General features: G+C 39.8%; 1 protein-coding gene across 1 annotated transcript in view; it reads left to right on the top strand.

Moving 5' to 3' along the window:
- Window positions 1–23,582, top strand: part of SLC6A5 (solute carrier family 6 member 5) — a 69,412-nt gene extending 45,830 nt beyond the window's left edge. Inside the window, exons 10-15 of the mRNA XM_072622000.1 lie at window positions 97–209; window positions 1,035–1,166; window positions 3,357–3,456; window positions 16,218–16,318; window positions 20,692–20,859; window positions 23,199–23,582. Of these exons, the coding sequence (XP_072478101.1) occupies window positions 97–209; window positions 1,035–1,166; window positions 3,357–3,456; window positions 16,218–16,318; window positions 20,692–20,859; window positions 23,199–23,354 (770 nt within the window). The 3' untranslated portion in view covers window positions 23,355–23,582. The remainder of the gene's footprint in view (window positions 1–96; window positions 210–1,034; window positions 1,167–3,356; window positions 3,457–16,217; window positions 16,319–20,691; window positions 20,860–23,198) is intronic.
- The last annotated feature ends 1,002 nt before the right edge of the window (window positions 23,583–24,584 follow it).

Raw genomic sequence — 24,584 nt, 5'->3', positions numbered from 1 at the left:
GCCATGCCTGCTGCTTGAATGTGTTTCCTGGTTTATCCTTTGATGGTCTGCAGGCTGTGGGCTGGTCTGTAATCACTTATGTTTTGTCTTCTACAGGGCCAGGCATTGCCTTTGTAGTCTATCCTGAAGCCTTAACCAGGCTTCCTCTCTCTCCCTTCTGGGCCATAATCTTCTTCCTGATGCTCCTGACTCTTGGGTTGGATACCATGGTGAGCAGCCTTGTTTTCTTGCCTCTTTGACTTTTTCCAAAGTACAACCTCTAGCAAGGCTTATGAAGGGTAATAATGTGACACAACTGTCCTTTCTCTCAGTGGGGGTGGTGGCACTGAAAACAAATGAAGAAGGATGAGGACAGTTAAGGATTTGATGATTTTCCTAAGAGAGGTGCAGGGATATGTGTGTGTGTGTGTGTGTGTGTGTGTGTGTGTGTGTGTGTGTGTGTGTGCACGTGCGTGCACTTGCTTGGAGGTGGGAAGAATTTCTGAAATTTGGAGGAGAGTCTATGTTTCCAAATAGCATACCAATATCTATACTGTATATTTTCAGCGGTCATTTGAATTTCTCACCAAAAATCATCAGAGGGTGGGAGAAAGGAATAAATAATTTAGGAGGAAGAAAACAATCAAGTTTTTAGGAAAAATAACTTTTTACAAATAATGTGGCTAGGTTTATCACTTGAGGTAGTTGGGTAGAAAGTTGTTTTCCCCCATTAAGTGTGAAGCAAAGGAGATGTAAATGATAAAAAAAGAATCTATAGTTATCTAATAAACAGAGGATTGTTTCCACTGTTCTTATGGATGAAGGAATGAAGTGTGTGTGTCTCTGAGGGTAGGGGGAGGTGGCGGTAGAAGAGAGAGTTCTAAGAAATCAGTCTCCTTGCCCATAATTGGTAACAAGATCTCAGTAGGTTCTTTTGGATTATTAAAAAAAAAATTACTTCTTTTCTTTTTCCTTTATAGAATGAAAAATGGTTGCTTTCACTATATTTGTTTAGGCTGCATAACTAACATTTTCTTTGAATCTTTCCTCCCCAGTTTGCCACCATTGAGACCATAGTGACCTCCATCTCAGATGAGTTTCCAAAGTATTTGCGCACACACAAGCCTGTCTTTACTCTTGGATGCTGTGTTTGTTTCTTCATCATGGGCTTTCCTATGATCACTCAGGTAGATTGTTTGCTGGGATTCTTTTGGGAAAAGGAAGGCAGGGTAGGACATTGCTGTCTCTGCTTCATTTATTCATTCTCTCATTCATTATTCATGCAATTGTTATGGACTTAGTACTTATTGGCATTTTGGTAGACAAATGTTACTGCCACAAAAATAGGGTTTACACAAATTAATTAGGGATCAGACAGACTTAATTCGGCCTCCGTTTTGTCCAGTAGCAACGGATAGATGTATCCTTGAGCCAGGTAGGCAGCCACGTAATGGATGTGTCTAACTAAGAAAACCCCAAACAAAGACATCTCAACTTGCAGTATAGAAAAATTGCTGGATGATTCTTTGTTTTAAAATAAGTTCCACCACAAGATTATTTTAAAGTTCTGAGTTTTTCAAAAGCATTTAAATGTTTGGGGTTTTTTTACAGGTTAAAAATTATTTCTCTTAAAGCTTTGGGAAGGGAATTCTACAATTAAATTCCATAACCATTTAGCAAGCATTAATTATTATTATTTCTTAAGATAAAGAAGACATAGTCCCTGTCCTTGTGGAAATTACAGTCCAGCTGAGGCTCTGAGACAAAGTTCTGATGCCTATTAGATTTTAAGTAACATGAATTCATTAGGTGGGGGATTAGGAAGAGAGAACGTTTGAGAGTTAGGAGCCATTAGACAATTGAAGAGCCATCAGAAATGCAGATAATATAGATTTAAATGATGACTGGAGAACTGCAGCATATCAGAGGTGGAAGGGACCTAAGAAACCCTCTAGTTCAATCAGTATCTGTACAAGAATACCCTCTATAGTATACCTCCATAGCCATTATTTAGCTTTGGCTTGCAGATTTCGGTAAGGCAGAACCTGTTATCTTTTGCATCAACTCATTCTGCTTTGGGATGGAGTCCTAGTTATTTGGAGATTTTTCCTTTACTGAACACAGAAGAATTAGAACAATTTGCTTCTTTGCAACTTTTATCCACTACCCCTGGGAACCGTGGAGGACAATTCTAGCCTCTTCCATATGATAGCCTCTCAGAGACTTGAAGAAAGCTATTATAGCTCTCATAGGTTTTCTCTTCCTTAGGCTAAATATACCCAGTTTCTTCCAACCAATTCTCATATGGAACATTCTTAAAATCCTTCGAAATATTGGTCATGCTCTTATGGATATCCTCTGATTAATCAATGTCCTTCCAAAAATATGGCACCCAGAATTGAGCCTGCTGTTCCAAATATGGTTTGAGCAGGACAGAGAACCAGAGGGATTATCGCCTCCCCATTTCCAGGCCTTCTATTTCACACCATCCCAGAATTTGAGTTGGAAGGGACCTTAGTTGGTCATCTTGTCCAGCCCATACATGGATGGAATTGTCAATATAATACACCAAACTTCTATTAATGCAACTGATGACTATATCACCATTTTCCCACTGTCTTTGCTTAAAGTGTAGTTTATATAAACTATAAAGTAGTTTAAAGTAAGGTATACTTATACAGAAAAGCATTGGTAATGCTAATATGGCTTTCTTCACGTTGGATCTTAATCCTTTCAGTTTAAGGGAGTGGGTCCTTTTCTTTGCTTGCTCTGTTGATTAGCCTAGCATGTTTACTGAGATAGATTTGATAATATGACCAGAGCCCCTGCTTATTAATTGAACTGAGGTATATACCCAGTGGTCACAAATTATCCCCAACTTGGAGTAGTTATTGGTCCTTTCTATGGACTCTGCAGTATTGAGTTACTATGGATGCTAGTAGGAAGAACTTGAGATTTGGGGTCAGCAAATCAGGGTGTGAATCCCAGTTCTGCTGCCTTTGAAACCTTTTGGGAGGGTCATTTAATTGTGGTGGACCTCAGTTTCCTCATCTGAAAAGACACTTGATGTAGGAACAAAGAATTAGAGCCAAAGAAGAATGGGCTGCAGGGAGTTAGGGTTTCAGAGGCTGGATATCCATCCATATGTCAGGAATTCCAAAAGAGAATTCTTCAGGTACAGATCGAATATGGGGTTCTGAAGTACCACAGAGTTCTGAGATTCTATGATTCCATGACTGAATGGCATCATCCAGCATCCCTTTCAACTTGAAGCCTTGCTATCTCCAGAAAATAAACATCAGAAAGTATGGTGCATGGAAAGACAGACATGATATTGAGAGTGCATCTAACTGATGAATTTTCTTTATTTCCATTAGGGTGGAATTTACATGTTTCAACTAGTGGACACATATGCAGCCTCATATGCACTGGTCATCATTGCAATCTTTGAGCTCGTTGGGATTTCCTATATATATGGTAAGGAGTAACCAAACATTGTTTGGACTGGCTTCTTGAACACAAGAGTGTTGCTCTGTATCCTATGTCTAAGAAAAGATATAGGTGCTTCTTTGGGGACACTGGAGAATGGGTGTGCACTTTGGGGAAGAGAGGAGGGACTATTCATAGGATCCTAGATTCCTAGAGGTAGAGCTCAAAGATCCTTGGAACCATCTAGTCCAGCTTCATTTTATAGAGAAGAGAAACAGACCTGTGAATCAGACTTCTCTTGGATTTTGTGAATAATGAAAAATGAGTGACACCTTTGGAGAAATGATCTCGGAGGCAGTATGGGCCAGAGAATGCTAAGACTCCAGTCAGAGGCCCTGGTTTTGAATGCTACCTTTGATGCTGACTCCTTCTGTAACTTAGGACAATTCACATAACCTCCTGGGAGCTCAGTTTCCATAGCTGTAAAATTATTGCATCAAAATAGGTTGGGGATATGTTGGAGCTAGCTTCAACTGCCTCTTGAGATCTGCTTGTTAAGGTTTCAATGTGAGCATTTACATCTCTGTCAAATTCTGTGATTCATTTCTTGATGTATTGTTTTGTTAATGGTTGAGACTTTGAGAAAGTGATGGAGAAAATGTTAATGCAAATCAAACTTAAAAGTGTGTCACACATACATCATTTTTTGGACAGCTGATTGTTAGCACACTCTGGGGTGAAAGGTCCTGCTAGCACTAGATCTATGATCCTCTGATGAGGATCTCTGATCCTGATGATAAGAGCAGCAGTCATAGAAGATGAGAATTAATGTAGGACCACAAGAAGGAGAGAAAACATGTGTGCTGCTTTGGCAGATTTAGCATTACCCTTAGGAGTGAGTATTTGCAAGTCCCAATTGGCACACCACTGTAGGAGCATTTAATCTGGCTATTTCACGTGAAGGGCTGTGGGGCTGGCACTCTTTGAGATGATATAAATAACAACTTGGTGTCTCTACTAGATCTGGCATCTGTATATTAGAACTGGCATGAAACTACTCTTCAAAACACCTTGCTGCTACTCAGGCTTTTTTTTGGTTTTTGCCTAAAACTCTTTGAAATGAAAAACATGAAAATGGATGACAAAAAAAGAAGACTCCATGAGAACTAGGAGACATTAATTGGTTTCCAAGTCATGATGGAGACACTGCCCCAGGCTTAGATTCCTGGGAGTTTTGGAAAGGAAATCTGCTCTCTGGCTAGAGAGAATTACATAGACCACTTAGACAAATTGAATCCTTTGAAAAAAGTGGGTATAGAGATTCCAGTGAAATAATTTAGGCTGTTAAGATAGCACTGCATCTCATACTGATTTTGTATGTATGAATGAATGAAAAAGAATTTAGTAATCACCTACTATGTACCAAAGGGACACCAACACAAGATCAAGACAGTCCTTGCCCTCAAGGAGCTTATATTCTAATAAGAGAAGATGGGCAGGGGAGGGGATTTTGATCTGAGTGGTTACAGGGATAGTGAGTTGAACCATAGGCCAATCAGCATGCTTTATCCTCTTTAGAAGCAATTGTAGCAACTATTTGATTACTGTGCTTAGAAGAAGAGGTGGAAAGTGAGGAAGGGATGTGCATATGTGGGCAGCAGGCAGGATGGTTAGGTGGACCCAGGTGATGGCTGGATGAGCTGTGGAGCAGGGTTTCATCTACAACTATCCAGATGTGAGTGAATTTGCCTACAGTTACCTGCCTATCAAATCTATTCTGACCCAGAATGAAAGGGCTGAGTCATGATTTTGAAATTGAACAATGTTCACAATCCTAGGAAAGGACTTTCTACTTTGAGCAGAAAATGACAAAAGTAGGTACAGGACTGACTTTATATTTAGGACTATATATCAGAATTCTTGGTTCTATGCTGTACGAATTTACATAGGCTCCCCAGGTAGAAAGGAAATTTCAGATGTGTTTTCATCCAGCACACTATTTCCCAAGGTAATCGGATGGGAGAGTCAAATTCTTTACTTGATATTCCATCCTAGTGAAAGGTAATGCTCTAATTTACCTCTTTCGATATCTATATCCTCATCGATGATATTCACAAAAGACACATTTACATAGTTCTCTTTGCTAAAACAGGCTTATTTAACAGCTTAAAAGCATTATTAAACAAAAAGCCTTTTTCATTTCACTTTTAAAGCACAAGAATATATGATAGCTTTTTGCATATGAAACTGGAAGTAGATTTCCTATGTCCCAAAGGATTTCTCTCTTTATTTCTCTCTCTATCTCCCTATCTATATCTTGAAAGTTTTGGTCCTTGTGCCGAGTGATCTGCAATACCTGGACACTTTTGTAGATAAATGGTTTAGTGAGTGTGGACACTTCCTCTCTCTATGAAGACTATAACTCCACTGGGCTACCTTCAGCAGGAATATTTTAGATGAAAATTTCGGATTGAACCTTAAATGGATATTTAACCTACCAAAAGGAATAGGGTGTTTCCAGATAAAGCCCGTAGGATTACAGGATCATAGATTGAGAGCTAGAAGGTGACCTTAGAGGACATCTATCCAAACCCACTTGTACTACAGATGAGAAAACTGAGTTCCAGAGAGGTTAAGTCACTTGTCCAAGGTCACACAGGGGTGGAATTTGAACCCAAGTCTTCAGATTATAGATCCAATTCTCCTTCTATTATATCCCACTGTCTTTGAGTTTACAGTTTATATTTTCATATTTATCATGCAGGGAAGTAATGCATCTTATCATTTCATTTCAGTAAGATGAGGTCAAATGAAAATGGCAAGTTAGTAGAAGGCAGAACGAAAATGAAACAATTGGAAAATCATTGCATTGATGAGTACAATTTACTTGTCGTATAATTTTCTTTTAAATTGAGTGAGTCAATGAAACAAGAGGAAGCTTGTTGAAGTGGAAAGAATCTGGGTGGGAAGTGAGGTAACTTGATTCTGGTCCTTGCCTCTCACCAATTACAGTGATCTGATTCAAGGCAGTCTCTCTGGGCTTAGGTTTCCTTGTTTGCCAAACGAAGGGGCTGAACTACATGGTCTTTGAGGTGTCTTCCAGCTTTACCAAATGGAGATTTGTATTTCCTTCTTAACAGAGGGGATTTCATTCTTACTGATTTTGAACATATTCAGGGATATGAGAAGCATCTGTGATTTCAGTCATATTGGGGATTCTGGGAATAGGAACCTCTACCATTAACACAGATCCAGGTGCCAAGCTATGAATTAGGATTATCAAAGTAGAGCTGGTAGGGACCTCAGAGGCCCTCTAGTTCAACACTGTAATTTTACAAATGAGGAAACCAAGGCTCAAGGAGATAAGTGACTTGCCCAAGATCATAAAAGGAGGACCTATCAGAAGCATGACTTGAAACCAGGTCACCTGACACCAGTCAGCCCTCTTGCCCCTATATTTACGTGCTTGTGAGAACTGAGACAGAAATGAAATGATTTGGCAAAGGGCCACCCTGCTATTATGAGTCAGAGGAAGGATTTGGATACAGGTCCTCTTTGCTCACTCTATCCATCCCATCATGCTCTCTGTATTTTAAAAAATATTCTAGGTGTTCAATTCTGTGCTTGGCTTCAATTATCAATCTTGGTTCAACATTGCTAAAGGTCCTCGGGCCTCTAGAACCCCAATATAAGGTTGGAAGCTTGTCTCTCTGGGTTTGAGTCAGGTATTTTGCCTTCAAGCACCTTCTAAATAAGTGAAATCACTTTTAAAATTTCTTTGAATTTTATTGGGAGCCAATACACAGACCTTATGACTAGAAGAATAGGAGATCAGATAAGTGACATGGAGGTGTGTAGAGGAAGAATAGTTTGGTTCCATACCAGAGATGAAAGTCTTAATTTCATCTGTGCATTTCCCCAGATCACAGTGCTTTAAATTGGTGTGATTTATTTTCCACCTCCAACAATTGCTTGTTTTACACCCCTTGAAACATCAACTTCCACATCCTTGTACTTTTCATAATAAGGATGTTGGCACCATACCAGGCAGTGGCTTTTATGATGGAATAAATCTGTCTTCAGCTCTTGTTACATGTTCTGCTTGCTGAGCTCATCAAGATTTTTAATTAAAAAAAAGCCCTCTAATCTAGACTTACTTTTTTTCCCCCTCTCTGATGTTACTGGCTTCCCACCTGACCCCTTTATTTATATTTTGGCTCTTTCAGAACTCTCAAGTTTCCATTTGAAGCTGATATGCAGGATGTAAATCTTCCTTGCTTTGCTTGATGGGGTACAATAGGCAGAAGGCAAAAAAGGTCTTCTTTTAATTGTTAAGCCAGTGCAAAAAGCCTTTTATGAATACTTTCTATGAGCCTAGCCCTATGGCAGGTAGCATGGGAGAGAGAGCAGAGTTAAAATCTGATAAGACACACCAGACATTTATCCAGGGCCAGCTATTTGCAAAGCATTGCGTCTTTTGGTGCTGGGGGTGATACAAGACTTAGAAAAGACATAGGATCTTGATGTATGTAGGGTGCCTTTTAAACTTTAAAGCTCTATATGGTCAGTTATTATTTGTTCACAGTTAATGCTTTCACAGGGATTTTTAGGAGAGGAACACATAAGATTGGGGATGGGGAGGCTGAAGGTGATAGAGGATGAGAACAGAAATTGAAAATGAGGTTCATCTGTTTCCCAATTTTGTCCATAGTCAACACCCTCTATATATGTTAATGGCATTCTTGGCTTTGGGAACAAATTATTCTTAGATGGTTAATTAATCAATAAGCATTTAGTAAGCATGTACTGTGCAACTTGCACTTGTTAGGTGCTGGGAATGAGGAGACAGACTTGAAATTTTTTCTGCCTTCTAGGAGTTCATAATCTAGAGAGGAAGATTATATGTAGATACATAGTTATATATAAAATACATAACAAGGAAATGCATGGTAGCTATTTTGGAGAAAGCTGGAGCTGCTGGGACATAGATAAAAGATGGTATTTATGCTGAATTTGGAAGGAATGTAGGGATTCTAAAAGGCACAAGTAAGGAGGGAATGCATTCCAGGCATGGAGGTCAGACAGGGCAAAGGTACAGATAAAAAATGGAGTGCCGTATGGGAGGAACAGAAAGAAGGCCAACTGGGCTGAATCACAGAATGCATAAAAGGGAATAATGTATAAAAATGCTAGAAAGATAGATTATGACCAAGTTTTGAAAGCCTTAAATTAACTTCTGATGGGAATTTCTAGGAAGCTAATTAATGGTTTTCTTTTTCAACTAGGAGCTAATTTCTATAACACATTTTTCACTGAAGGCATAGATTGTGTTGTATTTCTTTTGCATCTGCCTTCTCTTTCCTCTTCCAGTGCCTAGTATTGGTTGCTGGTCCAGAAAGAATATTCATTTGACTAGAAGATCTCTAAGGTTCTTTCTTTTTCCAACATTATGTGATTGAAAATGTGTCTGGCCTTGTGCAAAGGTAGAACAGACCTTCTCTCCTGTGATGCGGCCACAGCTCTGGGGCAGGCCCTCATCACCTCATGCCTTAATTATTCCAATAGCCTTTTTGTGGACCTGCCTCCTTCTAATCTGTCCATTTTCCATCCAGCTACTTAAAGTGATTTTCCTAAGACACAGATCTGATCACGTTAATTCTCCCCTTCCTCTGCATTGTCTCCAGGATCAAATACAAAATGCCTTGTTTGGTACTCAAAGCCCTTCATAACCTAATTCCTTCTTGCTTTTCCAGTCTTTTTTCACCTTATTCCCTGACACATACTATTTAATCCAGTGCCCCTTCCCTTCTGGCTGTTCCATGAACAAGACACTCCATTTCTCATCTCTGGACATTTTCTCTGACTGTCCCCTATGTCTAGAACTCTTTCCACCACTCTGACGACTGATCTCCCTGGCTTCCTTTCAGTCCCAAGTAAAACACCCCCTTCTACTAGAAGCTTTTCCTAGTGTGTCTCAGTTCTAGTAGTGCCCTCCCACTCTTAGCTTGCTTTGTGTATATATATATACATATATATTTGCATGCCATCTCCTCTGTTACAGTATACTCTTCTAGAGGGCAAGAGCTCTCTTTGTATCCCCAGAACTGAGCACCATGCCTGGCACATAGTTGGTGCTTAATAAATGTTTATTGATTGATTGGTGATTGAGGATACCCTGAGAATCACAGCTTTTCAGAGTTGAAAGGGGACTCAGTAGTCATGTCATCCAAGTGTATCGGGAAAGGAACCCCCTTAAGTGCTCATTCAACCTCTGATCGAAGACCTCTAAAGAGAGCTACCAACTTTCTCTTGAGGCGGGTTATTCCAGTTTGGGGCAGCAAGGCATGCAAATTGACCTAAAATATATAAATTTTAATGTGGAAATACCTCAGCAACTTTAAAATAGAATGATTTTCAATTTTTTCTTAAAGAACTCCATGGACATTCAATGCTAGTTATAAAAATCATTTACTTTGCTAATGAAGTAAAATAAACTAATGAAAAAATAAAAAGTGATTTTCCCTTCTATTCTGTGGTTGCTAAGGGCCAGTTCAGTGATGGGAGCAGTTTTCTACTATGATGACAGCTTATGGATCACTGGTGTCCACTTTTGGTTCTTGCTGCTTTTCCCTCATTTCTTAGTGAGTTCTCAGCTCCTGCCTTTCAAATTTGTTAGTGGGAAAAGAATCTGGCTTTTTTCTTTCTCATCCTATTCCTTGGAAACAGCATGTAACTCATTTATTCCTTTTTAAAAAAGAGTTTTGTTACTAATACCTGGGGGGAAGTTAGGTGGTGCAATAGGTAGAGTGCTGGACCCAGAGTTAGGTAGACTCATCTTTGGGAGCTCCAATCTAACTTCAAATACTTACTGGCTGTGTGACTTTGAGCAATTCACTTAACCCTGTTTGCCTTGGTTCCTCATCTATAGAATGATCTGGAGAAGGAAATGGCAAACCACTGTAGTATCTCTGCCAAGAAAACCCAAAAAGGGATCATGAAGAGTCAGACATGACTGAGAAATAATAGCACTAATATCCACCCAGAGGAAGCATGCAATGGGAAAGAATTCATAAGTGGGCAGATGCCTTAATCTGCTCATTCTGATGGTTTTGCTAGAAACTATGGTTGTTTTCAATCCTGTTTTCCATCTTTCCAATGGATCCTGGGTCTCTGCCTACAAATATACTCAGGTTTCCCTAATCCTAAAAAAAGTCTTCCCTTGATATTTCTTTCCCATATAACTAACTTCCCATCTCTCCCCTTTACTGCTAAACTTCTTGAAATAATTATCTTTAATGAATGCCCCCATTTCCTTACTACCCACTGCCTCCTCAAACTCTTATATTCACCCTTCCATCCTCATCGCTCCACTGATACTGCTCCCTCAAAAGGTACCAATCACTCCACAATCACCAAATCAGAAGACATTTTTCTTTCCACCATCTCTTTACAGCATTTGGGCCTGATGAAACTCTCCTCTCTCAGTTTCAGAGATACCACACTCCCTGTGCTTCTGCAGCTGCTCCTTTTCTGGGTTTTTATCTTCTTCCTAACCTTCAAATGTGGGTGCCCCCCACATCTATCTTTGGTCCTGGCCTCTTTTTACATTCTCTCTCCCAGAAATCTCATTCACTCCTAGACTACTTCCGTTACCAGCAGTTCTCAAATCTCTTTCTCTGGTCTTGACCTTCTGAGCTCAAGTAAGCTCCAATAATCTGTGGGACATCTCTGTTCATATGTCCTATCAGCACCTCAAACTCAGCATGTCTAAAATCAAGCCTATTATCTTTCCTCCCAAGCCAGTTCATCTTTCTGACTTTTTTATTTTTATCATTGGCACCTTAACTCACTCACTTCCCCATGCTTAGAACTTTGGGGTTGTCTTTGACTCCTCTCTCCCTTACCCTTCATATCCAATCAGTGACCAGAGCCTGTAGTTTTCATCTCCGAAGCATTTCATGTCTGTCTCTTTTCTGTTACTACATCCTAGTAAAAGTTCCCATTTCTGGCATATACTATTTTCCCTTCAGTTCTCTCTCCACCCTTCAATCTATCTTTCCAACTGCTGTCAGAGTAATCTTTTTTTTAATGCATCCATCTATTCATGTCATTCCTATGCTCAGAAAACCTTCAGTGACTCTTTATTGCCTACTGAGTAAAGTTCAAACTCCTTGGCTGGTGCTCAAGGCTCTCTCCAACCCACCTCTAACTTGCTATTCCAGTGTTAACCCTTATTGTCTCTTTCTGTGCATGCAAAATGCTGCCCTTTCCCAGGAGAGTGCTTCAATTAATGAATAAGCATTTTAGTAAGCAGCTACTGTATGCCAGACAATGTACTAAGCAATGGGGATACAGATACAAAAATGAGTCAGATCCTGCCCTCAAGGAGCTCACCTTCTGAAAGGAGAGTAGATACAAAAAGGGGGAAAAGGAGGCCAGGGAAGGAAGTTCTGGTCTGGGCCATAGGGTAGGTAATTAACACAACTTTTAATTTGGTAATGGTTTGATTATTGTTATCTGAGCAAGAACCGAAAGGAAACTGAAGATACCCTCTCAACCCCCGGTTATCTTCCTGCTCCCTTAGTCCTATAAGGAATATTCTAGGGCCTAGAGATAGATAACAAGAGATTAGACCTCTCAGGCTATGCTTAGTTATAACTCCAGGGGCCTGCTGCTTTAGCAGACTTTGTGTTAAGTCTTCCCCACTTCAAGAGTGATCATAGTCACAGCAGGTTGGCTCCTGTAGAGTTGGAACAATAAGTATTCTACCCATGAAATGTGAGTAAATGAATGCCTGGCAAGTTGGAGACGGTCTTTCTTGCTAGAGTTGCCAGGATGCTAGTGAAAATTAAAGATGAAGGAAGGACTGTATACTTGTAGGAATGTGTGCTCTTGGGGGAAGTAAGCATTCTTCTGCATGACATGAGAACAAGGACACTGAGAAACCTCCCGCTAATCAAAGATGATCTCTCCCATTGACTTGTCAGCCAAAGCTAATCATTTCAACTGTACCAAGAGGCAGTGTGGTGTGGTGGAAAGAGCACTGTGCTTCGAGTCTGGAGACCCCTGGGTACAACAAATCTTGTCTCTGATACTTGCTAGTAGGGGCACCATTGACTGATAGTCACTTGACCTCCCTGAATTATGATGTCCTCATCTGTAACATGGAGTTTAATTCAACCCTAAATGTAGTACATACCTCCAGGGGTTGAATCCTGTTTTCCATCTTTCCAATGGATCCTTGTTCTCTACCTACAAATATACTCAGGCTTCCCTAATCCTAAAAAAAGTCTTCCCTTGATATTTCTTTCCTATATAACTAACATCCCTTCTTTCCCTTTATTGCTAAACTTCTTGAAATAATTATCTTTAATGAATGCCTCCATTTCCTTACTACCTACATGGCTGAAATGAGATAATGTATATAACGTGCTTTGCCCACTTTAAAGAGCTAAGAAATACTTGCAATTAAGGGAGTCATACCTGAGCAGTGACTAGTTTATCTACTTAACCTGTTGTCATTCATTTCTATGTCCCAGAGAGTAGATCCCTTAGGTAATGTGATACAGAAAGTATAAGAAGAAGAAGGATATGTAGTGTTTATTTACTACCTTAAGGTTTGTAAAGCCCTTTATATATATTATCCCATTTTCCCTTACAGCCACCCTATGAGGTAGGTTTTATTATTATCCTTATTTTACAGATGAGGAAACTGTGGCTGAGAGGTCAAGTGACTTGTCTAAGGTCTCACAGCTAGTCAGTGTCTGAGGCAGGATTTGAACTCAGGTCTTCCTGACTCCAATTCTAACTGTTATTCAATGGGGAAAGGGCTGTACTGAGGAAGGAGTTAGGCAGAGGTATAAGGGTTTTGGGGTGCTTTGCTGAAATCTCCATTGTCATCAGTGAACAGCATGAAGAACCTAGACAGGGAAGGAAATTTCAACATCTCTTGTTGAAATGGGCCAAGAGAATAGAAAAAAGGAAATCTGAAGAGAAATTAAGCCCCAGGAGATCCAGGAAACTCAGAAAAGAGAAGCCTGGCTGGAAACCTGGGCATAGGCAAGAAGGTCTGAGAGGACAGTGGGAAGGAAAAGGGAATAAACATTTTTAATGTGTCTGGCACTGTGCTAAGTACTTTACAAATATCATCTTACTTGATCCTCACAACAACCCTAGGAGGTGGGTACTATAATTATTCCCACTTACAGTTGAAGAAACTGAGATTAAATGGCTTGCCCAGGGCCACACAGCTAGAAAGTGTGAGAGGATGGATTTTAATTCCAATCTTCCTGACTCCAGGCTCGTGGTCTATCCACCAAGCCACTTTGCTGGGCAGGAGAGAACAGAGCAGTAATTATGTTGTGGGAGTGATAGGGCAGTTAGCAGATGCACTGCTAAAAAGATAAAATGGCATAGGAGGTAGAGTGCTCGACTTGGAGTCAGAAAGACTTGAGTTTCAATCCTGCTGCAGATACCTTCTGTGTGAACCTGGGCAAGTCATTTGACCTCTTGTGCCTTTAGTTCTTCATCTGCAAAATAAAGGGTTTGGATTTTATTTCTCAGGTTTCTTCTAGCACTAAATCTATGCTCTATGTTATCCTGGATTAGACTATGATCAAAACAAAGAACCGAGTGCTGAAGTAAAAATGCTTAGCAAACTTGGAAAAAAGTAACTATTCAGTCTTAGAATTTGTACTACTTTGGGATTTGTGTTAGGGGAGGAGAGGAAAGCCAATGATAGTCTGACATGTTTGTACCTACATTTTTGGTCAATGAGTGTAGATTTCCAATGATAGACCAGATAGCTAGGAACCCATGGTCTAAATTCTTCAGGGATAGTCAATCTAAGAGTGATGGGAAATTCTCAAGTATGAGGTGATCACTCTTCCATATAACTCAAGTACTTGAAGACAGATATCATATCCACTTGAGTGCTCTTTCCCAGCCTAAACCTTCTCGGTTCTCATTCTTGAGATCCTTTTACCATCCTGGGTAGACTGAAGTAAGTCAACTTCATCCTTCAAATTTGTTCCCCAGATCAGAGCATTATGTGGAAAAGATAATGCTTGGCAGGAGGCACATGATGGTGATCTCCAAGCATATGAAGGACTGCCATGTGAGAAAACTTAGCTTGGTTTTTGTTTGTCCCCAGAGAGCTTTAGATTTAGACTCAATAATAAAAATAAAACCTTAACACTTGGAGTTGTTTTAAAAACAGAATGGACAACTTTGACAAAGAGTAAATTTGTGATCTTTCATGGTCTCTGAAGGTCTTCAGATGAATTCTAGATGAGCATTGGTGGAGATTCTGTTGAGCAGTTTCATAGGTGCAAGCTTGACTAGATGGCCTCTTGGATCCTGCCCAACTTGAATTTTATCATCCTGTTGCTCCTGGCAGGACATCAGTTGTCCATTAAGAAGTAAAAAAAGAAGCTAGAAATGTCCGGGTAGAGGGTAGACTACTTACTACCTGTCCGAGACGATGCAAAGGGGACTTAGTAGACTGTAAGCTTTTTGAGGGCAGGAACCAGATCTTAGGTAAACTTTGATTCTCTTCCAGGGCCTCCTAGCACAGTGAGATTGAGGTCAAGGGGAGAAACAGAAATCCCATAACTTGAAACATTTTCCAATTGTTTTTCTTTATATGTCCATTTATTTTCCCCTTCCCTTTCACATTCCCCCCCCCCTCCACCTTTTAAAAGTGAAAAGGTCTTTGGAGTGATTGATATATGGAGTCCTAGGATCATAAGATCAGATATTTAGAATTAGAAGGAATCTTACAGATCATGTAATCTTAACTCCTTCATTTTAAAAATGAGGAAACTGAGTCACAACGAGTGTAAATAACTTGTCCAAGCTCCAGTGGTAGAGAAGGGATTTGAGTGCAGGTCCCATGATTCTTTCCACATTAACTCACTTCCCTGTCCCCTTCCTGCTTTAACCTATTGATTAGAATTGTATTTGTGACTAGGATGACAGTAAGTCTCACTGCACCAAGGAGCGAGGCCAATCAGGACACAATGATGTCACATGGGGGAAATTTTTGTCTGATGGCTCTACAGTTAGCCCCCTACATAGGATAAGCAAAAATGTATCGTAGGTGCAGGCCCATGAAAGCCAGTTTTATCAGTTTGACTAATAGAGAGGGCAGAAAATCCCATTAAGCATGATAAATTTTAAACTGTTTCTGTGAGGCTATTTCATCATCTGCTATATCCATTGGATGAAGTTTTCATAGGTTTTGCTAGATGAATGGCATGGTAATGCAAGAAATTGAAAAAACAAAGAAATATGGGATTTGGTCTGGGGTTCAATCTTGACTTATCTACTTGCTACTTGGGTGACCTTGGGCAAGTTATTTCCCCTTTCTGAACCTCAGTTTCATTTCCAAAATGAAGTCATTAGATTAGAAAGGACCTTCAAAATCCTTTCCAGCTCTAAATCTCTGAAGTTATGAACGTAATGGGCTGTCAAAGACAAGATGAGCATATATGTAGGTCTGAGCTGGTATTAGACTGCTTTGATATGGCCTAAGTGCTACTTGTGGCCCAAGAGCTTTTCGGTGTCACTAGGGGAAAAAATCCTCAAACCCTTACTGCTACATGTGTTTAATAGCTATTTAAAGTTTCAGTTCTCCATTATCTTTAGGACAGGGAGAGATTCATGCATCAGATGTTCTCCTGCATAAGTGGTATGACCTTTGTATCAGTCAGGTGCCATCTTGGGGCAAAGAGCTTGAATTTGTTTCTATAATGAGACCCAATCTTCCTACATTGCTTGATGCCTTGACTGCCTCTGCTTGTTTGCAGGTCTGCAAAGATTTTGTGAAGATATAGAAATGATGATTGGATTCCAGCCAAATATTTTCTGGAAAGTCTGCTGGGCATTTGTAACACCTACCATTCTTACAGTAAGGATCGTATATTGACAGTGGATTCTCCAACTCATGAATTAGATTTCTCTGGATTAATTTGTTTATCTATCTTTTCTAAAGTACAGACCATGATATCTTTGGATAATTAATCTAAAAGATGAGAACACTGTATACTTATCCCAGTAACTCCATGCATACTCACAGAGGGAGTCAGTCTCCTTTCATTGTACAAGAGGTTGCTTGATGTGTTTCCTTAAAGACCTTCAGTTGGAGATGGGCCCTGGACTCACACTACAGATTCTCCCCTGACCCCCGGGACAGTAGATTCAGTGGAAAGAGAATTGACTCTGCAGTTAGGGGGCCTGGGTTAAAATCCTACTTCTGTTGCTAACTACTTGTGCATCTTTGAGCAGGTCATTTAATCCTTCTGGTCCCAACCTTCCTCCTCGGAAGTCCCCTTCAGCTCTAAATTCATGTTCCTTGAGTCTCAATAAATGAACTCTTATTTTAATGCTCTCTGGAAAGCTGTGAGTGCTCCCATACTCTCATTTCCCAGCAGGTGGCACTAGAAGCCAGACTAAGAACCACTACTCAGCCAAAGGTTGAGTGCTGGTATCTCTTTGAAGGAAATCAGACAGGGAGAAAGATAATTGCGTAGGAAATCTGCATTTTCTTTTCTTTTGCTGTCATGGAGAATATAATCACACCATTTCAACTTCTTTCTGAGAGACTGAAACAAAAAGAGGGGGGGGAACCCTACGTGATGCATTTGTTTCAGTCTACATGGAAAGCAATTAGTATTATTTTGTCGTGCAGTTCTCTCCTCCCCCTGCTCATTATTTTAAAAGTCCCCCTTTCTGGAAGAGTTTGGGTGTGAGATTTTATATAAGATATGTTTGCATTTTTTTTAAAACCAGAACCGAGTCCACTTTTGGAAGATCTGAATTACCTACGTGGTAGAAAGGCAATACTTCTATTGCCTACCATTGGCAAACTTTTCTGGCTCTCCATCTCACCCTCCACTCCCAACTTTTTTATTTTTATTTTTTTAGCTTGCTAAGCTTTATTGATGGAGTGAGAACATGCCCTTCAGTTGCTGCCAATGATGAGGTTTTTTTTTTATTGGCCCGAATAAAAATTGGAATCCTTGTGGTATTCTGCCTGCCTGCTTTCACTCTTTTGCCCTAGGGGAACAGTGGAGCTGGAGAGATGCTTGTTGGATTCTGAGAAAGTGTAGTATATACATTTACATGTGCCATATCAGTCTCTGGGATGGAAGTAAATTATGGATCCCTATCTCTCTGATGAGAAGAACATAGCCAAAGGCATATTTGATTAATCTATCACCTCTAAAGCATGCTTCTCATCCCCATACAGAGATAGTATAGTAAAGAGGATTGTTCTGCTTCCCAACCAGACTGACACTGGAGGCAATAAAATCCCTGCCTTCCTCCTTCAGGGTCTCTTTCAGGTACAACTGGATTTAGGGTGTTGATTTTTAAAAAAATCATGCTTCTTTAAAGATATAGATGAAATGAAAGCACGAGATTGTTCATGGGTCCATCTTTCCTTCCTTCCTTCCTTCCTTCCTTCCTTCCTTCCTTCCTTCCTTCCTTCCTTCCTTCCTTCCTTCCTTCCTCCCTCCCTCCCTCCCTCCCTCCCTCCCTCCTTTCTCCCTTTCTCCCCTTCTTTCCCTTAGGCCCAGAACTATAGTATTCGGAGATTCCTTTAACCTGTTCCTATCCATTGGGATTTAGCTTTGGCTTTTGTTTCCCCATCCCCACCCACTTTCCACAAACTACGGGAGTGACACAGTTGCGTGCTTTACCCAAGATGTGTTGCTTACAACATATAGAACTCAATAATGAGCTCTGCTGAAGGCTTTGAGTCACCCCTCCTCTGCCTCCCATTTAGCGTTGTCATGAATCTGGAACTTTTCTGTGTTAAAAACTGAAATCCCCCAACTCCCTTCACCTCTCCATTCTTTTCCTGGGAGAATCTGCTATTGTTCAGGCCTTAGCTAATGGGGACAGATTGCTGTCCCTTGAAGAAAAGCATTTGTTTTTCCTATGGGTCTGCCCTACTGAACTGAATAATAAGTGAACTGAGTTCCAGTCTCAGCCTTTCTAAGGACTTTATGTGTTTCATGTATAACACATCTACCTGGTTCTTTGCTAAAGAAACGACCTACTGTCACTCACCCTAGTAAAAAATGTGGATGATGCAGGAATTTGTCTTGTTTGATGATGAATATTGGTTACCAGTTTTGTTTCTGTTTTTCCTTTAAGGTAGGATATAGGAAGGAGAGAAAATTAAATTAATTAAATTAAAAATAAAAGCAGGTGTAATTCCAAAAATAAAATAAAATTTTAAAAAAAGTATAAGAGCAAAATAAGAACCACATCATCTTCTTTTGATGAAAATTTATACTCTGACCTCAAGTGGTACCACAATTTGGAAACAGTTTCTGAAGGTATAAGTAAACAAAAAACCATCCTTATTAGAATACTATTTTCTGGGAAGCAAGCTCAGATTTTGCCAGTGGTGAGTGGATTTAACTCAGTAACTCATCACATTATCGCTGGATAGCCAATAGGTGAGTTTATTGAAACTAAATCCTGAGAAAGGAATTGAATATGAAGAATGATCTTGCATTGATCAGCATGATGTGATATTTGGGCATCTAGACGAGGAAGCAAAAAGACCCAGTCATCCACTGTTGCGTGTTTTCGTTGTATCCGACTGCAAATTGTTGTTGTCGTTGTATCCTACTTCAAATCTGGGGTTAGTCAGCTAGGAAGGGCTAGTATGATGACTTCAATGACTTTGTAGCCCGGAAATAAAATTGATCACTTTTATACATGCCTCCTTGGATTTATAGGGCTATAAATATTCTCCATGCAATTATTGTATGCATAGTCAGATCACGTTACTGAATTATGCACAAACATAAGCAGATGTATTGCTATTTATATAGTAAATGAAATGGATCAACTTAACATAATTACATTAGGCTATAGTGCCAATAGACTGTGTAATAAAGCTTAGAACTCTAGGGGCAAACGTTTAAAAGAAACTTGGAGTAGCTTTCTTCCTTTGCAGGAGCATGAAAAAATCATTGTCTACAGGCCAGGGTTGTTTAGAATTTTTGTGCTGAAGTCTTATTGCATAGGAATGACTGGTTGGACTCTGTATGGACTACGAGCGCTTTGCCTGTCAGTAATGCTAATGCTAATAATGACAGAGGTGATGATGAAGATGCTGTACAAACATCTTGCATATGTAAAAGACTTTATACTTCTCAAAGTGCTTTCATGTGCTCTGTTTACTATAATAATTTCTCCACACCCCACCTTAAACATTGATATTTTTTATTTTAAAGGAGTAGGGAGGTAAATCATGTGACTGTCCAGACCACTGTTCCTAAAGATATAAAAAAGCTGGCAAACCTAGCCTATGGTCCTTGGGAGATGACTCTGAAGGCTCGATGAGAGCACTATACACCTTATAAGATATATGTCTTTAGTCCCTATTTTCAGCAAATAGGATCATTCATGTTATTTGCTGACCAGGCCTTCGGAGGATCTCTTGCTGCTGCTTTGGGTGGGTGGGCAGGGGCAGAATTAGTCTGCTATCCACTATTGTCCCTGACAAGTAATTAGGGGAGCAATTATTTCTGTTTTGCGTAGGAGGGATCTGAGACATATGGAGTGACTCAATTAACGACTGGCAGATCCAGGATTACAAACCTGGGCTTCTGATTTTTAGTCTGTGACCTGCCATACTGTCTCCACTCAATTGTAAGGGCACAGAACTATACCAATACTCCTTTCCCCACTGTTTATTAAAAGAACCGCTAGATGGTGCAGTGGATAGAGCACCAGTGCAGGAGTCAGGAGGACCCGAGTTCAAATATCACCTCAGACACCTGATACTCACTAGCTGTGTGACCTTGGGCAAGTCACTTAACCCCAATTGCCTCATCCTGGGTCATCTCCAGTCCTCCTGATGAATATCAGGTCACTGGATTCAGATGGCTCTGGAGGAGAAGTGAGGCTGGTGACCTGCATAGCCCTCCCTCACTCAAAACAAAGTCAAGTGCAAGTCATGTCATTATTTCTCTGATGGCATGGTTTCCTTCGGCAATGAAGGACAAACATGCACAGAGATTAAAAGAACCATAGATGAATTAATCTTTTTAGCTGTACTTTGCACCAAATAGCTTCTCAAGTATCATTCTGGGTCTAACTTTGGAAGGAGCTCCTCGCTGGATATGAGTCATAGTTTGGGCCAGTTGAATTAAAAGAAGGGTCAATTTGATTGCTTTGTGTGTGAGATGACATGCTCCAAGTCATTACTGATGAACCTGCATTACCTTTGTGTTGTTTTCTTTTCCCTCTTCTTTCCAGTTTATTCTTTGCTTTAGTTTTTATCAGTGGGAACCCATGACCTATGGCTCCTACCGCTACCCCAACTGGTCGATGGTGCTTGGATGGTTGATGCTAGCCTGTTCAGTCATCTGGATCCCTATTATGTTTGTGATAAAAATGCATCTGGCTCCGGGCAAATTTATTGAGGTAATTCTATGGATTTCTATTCCCCTACTATCCCCTCCCAAGGGAAAGCCAGGGAAATCTATGCAGGAAAAAAACAAAAGATTCAGTAAACTTATTCAAGAGGTAGACCCGGGGATTAAGTGATTACAATTGCCACAGTTTTCTATTACATCCATTTTTATTATGTATTATTCTACTAATGGAGGTTTTCAGCCAATCCCAACGCAGAGCTTTTATTATACTATTCCTCAAGCTGGTGACAGCTCTGTTGAATAAATGATCATAGATTCAGCTCCTTTCCCTGGAGTTTCCTTCTTCTCTTTCCTCATCCACATTTTAAAGCCCAGCATTTAGTTTTTAACTACACATCAAATTCCTTTTTTCTCGCTAGCTTTTCCCCTCCACCCCAGTCTTTTTCTTTCTGAACTCTCCCATCATTTCTGATGTTAGAAATATATACAATATAATTAATCTGTCACAGTTCTGTCTCCTTTTTGCTGCCTGTTGTTTGACTGGGGTTAACATTGAGGGGGTTGGCACTATCCCTGTAGGAAAGTGATGAGGGTCTCCAGGCAACGATTGGCTTTGAGAGCAGATGGCATGGGATGTATCCCATGTAAGTGGCTCTTGAACAATTATGGGGGTCCACAAACCACTTTGGTTGGACAAATGAGCTTATGAACTGTCTACCTTCAGATTCGGTGATGTTTTCTGTCTCTGAGCCTTGATTTCCTCCTAAAATGAAGGGACTAGTTTGGAGAGGTCCTCTCCAACTCATAAGTTTTAAGATGATGTGATTCTATAGCACATGTTCACCTTCATCAATGCAAAAACACCTTTTCAGAATGAATGAGAAAATGTCTACTGCTTTATATAAGCTACTAGTAAAGTGAAATCTAGATTTTATCACTGTCAGAATCCAAGTGATTCATGTTGTACTATTAAGAGAAAAATCTGGCTACAATCTAGAGGACCCTTGAGGATGACCTCTGGTGCATGGAGCACAAGGAAATATATGACTCACTAGAGGACAGTAATACTGGCACTGAGTCTGGGGTTCTTGGCCTTTAAGTCAACTTGAAGTAGAAATAAAGAAGCCTCTTTGGATGTGGGATACAAAAAGTAGAATAAGTTAATGTCAATCATGGGGTAATATTAGAAAATATACAAAAACCAGGGGAATGGAAGTTGAAATTCTTTAATTTGAAATGATCTGCTAGAATGTGATAGTTACCCCTGGAAGATATAGGAGGGAGACTTGTTCTCATTAAGTCAGTAATTCAGTTTTTTTCAGCAGGAATATTTCCTATATTTCAACTCCTGTTTTTAGATCACTTATATAATGAAACCTAGTGACTGTGCTGTTGTGTCCCAATGAATCACCTTAGCACACTGCTCTGAAATTCTGCTCAATTGGAACAGACATGTGTTAACCATGGTGCATTTCCGTCTTAGCCTGCGATGTCCTAACCTGGTGCATTGGCTCTATACATTTATTATAGTTGATTTGGGATATAAAGGTTGCAAACTGATAATTAAAGTGGAGATTAAAGTAACATAGGAGAGCCAGATGCATTTTAATAGGTAATAAACATATAATTGCTCCTCTGCATAGCCAGAGATTTGCTTTCTTTCTTTTTTTAATACAAAATTCTCCAATCAAATTAAGTTTTCAGTAAAGATTTCAGTGAGAGAATTAGATAATTCCCATTATTTTTAGCTTGCCTTCAGGAACACACTTCTCTGAACCAAAGAGAGAAGTAACCACTTTTTTTTGCATATGATAATTAACATCTTTGTTCTCTCTTGACAATATATCTTTTGGGTTTGGATTAGAGTTTTTATTTGGTCGTTTATATCCTTTTGCGGAATATGTTAAAGAAAATTTAGTTATTTTGATGCCACCACTACCCACTCACTGTTGAGACTCCAGAGCTGAAAGTAATTGAGCATGGGTCCTCTGAAGAGCATGCTTGGCAGTTGGGGGGAAAAATTTTACAAATTTCTTCATTTGGAGGAAAAAATATCTAATTAACATCTGGGCTTTTCATCCTTTATTAATCTTGCAAATTTGTGTGCAAAACAAACCTTAAGCAGCAGTGCATGATAATATTACTTGCAGGGTGATGTAAATAATTTCAAATGAACCAAAGTAAATCTCCTTTTTAACTTTCCTGGCCCAGATAATTATTGGGTCTGATCTTGTGGAACAACTTCTTGCCAAAGGAGATTTTGTCTTTTCTAGGCAGTCACAAGCTAAATGGGTCTAATAGTAAGCCCTTTCTGAATTCTTAGTTTAAGTGGTGCAAGGAAGAGAGTCTTTGTGTCCTGTGACGGATGTGTCTTTGGTTCTTTTTCAGAGGCTCAAGTTGGTCTGCTCTCCACAGCCAGACTGGGGTCCATTTTTGGCTCGGCACCGTGGAGAGCGCTACAAGAACATGATTGACCCATTGGGAACATCATCCCTGGGATTGAAACTGCCAGTGAAAGATTTTGAACTGGGGACCCAGTGCTAGTTTTATGGCAGCAATAGCCCAACCTTGATTTGTGATTTTTTTCTTGTTTCTCTCCCATGTCCTTATTTTACTCCCTACTTACCTCATCTCCCTTCACTTCCGTGCATGAGAGTGGTTGCTTAGAAAAGTAGGACTTTTTGTCGCATGCTGTAGTGAAGAGCTAGACAGACCACTTGAAGCAGTATTGGCTTTGAGCTAGTGGTGTCCTATATATTGGATTTTCCCCTTGTGTAGCATGCTGTTGTTTACCTTTTGGGAGAGGATTGGAAAAGTTGTTTCCACCAGTCATTTGGGCCACAAGGAGGAATGGTTTGATGAGTGAGTGCAGCATGTTTCCTTTTGGTGACCAAAGTAGAATTGAAGCAGAGTCATAAGATGTTGTGACTTCAGCCCCAAGGCCACCGACAATTTGGAAGGTATTGGCATGGAGTGTCGAATGAATAATTTCAGTGAGTTTTTCCAGAGAATTAAAACATAAGACAATATATTTGGAAAGAATTAAAATGACAATGATCAAAAAGTATATTTGGTAGAAGACCAGGTGGATACATGTGGACACCACTGAATTTGTTGATTTCCTGAGTTTCTATGAATAATTTGGGTTTTGTCTCTTTCATTTGGACCAAAGGTCTCATAGTCTGAAGTCCCTAATTTTTCATTCTCAGCATAGAACTCTGAAAAATCATTTCTGTTCCTGCCATTTAAATCTTTCTTTTTGAAGCCACATGTGTGGGTTTTTGGGTCATTTTTGTATGTCTTTCTGCAATCTCTTCTCAAGAAGCCATCATATAATTTGTGCCTGATTTTGTATTCTCACGGTAGTTCTATGGTCTAGTTTTAACAAGATATTTAGCTGTGTGGTTCAGTGTAGCACTCTCCTTTCTTTTCTTCTAAATGCTTTTCTATAAGCGGTAGAAATATTGTTCTCTTTTGACCTCTGGGAAAACAAGACTTACCCCAACTCTGTCTATATATTTTATATATATAGGACATAAACTCTTAAAGACAGACTGATAACTTCTTCATTTTTACTCTCAACTTTTTTCACTCACAGTAACTGCCAACTGTGATCATAAAGATATAGAGAAATAGAGAGTTTAGTAGAAGGCAATCATGCTGTCCCTGGACTGGTAGAACATTTTTAGGTCACTGCGTTTACAGAATTTTCTGATAAATACAGCTTAGGTAAGTAGTGATCAAGCCAATTAAGACTTTAGCTTTTAAGAATAC

The sequence above is a fragment of the Notamacropus eugenii genome, chromosome 6 (genome assembly GCF_028372415.1).
Source record: "Notamacropus eugenii isolate mMacEug1 chromosome 6, mMacEug1.pri_v2, whole genome shotgun sequence".
Taxonomy (NCBI): domain Eukaryota; kingdom Metazoa; phylum Chordata; class Mammalia; order Diprotodontia; family Macropodidae; genus Notamacropus; species Notamacropus eugenii.
This window is presented reverse-complemented; position numbering and strand designations above follow the sequence as displayed.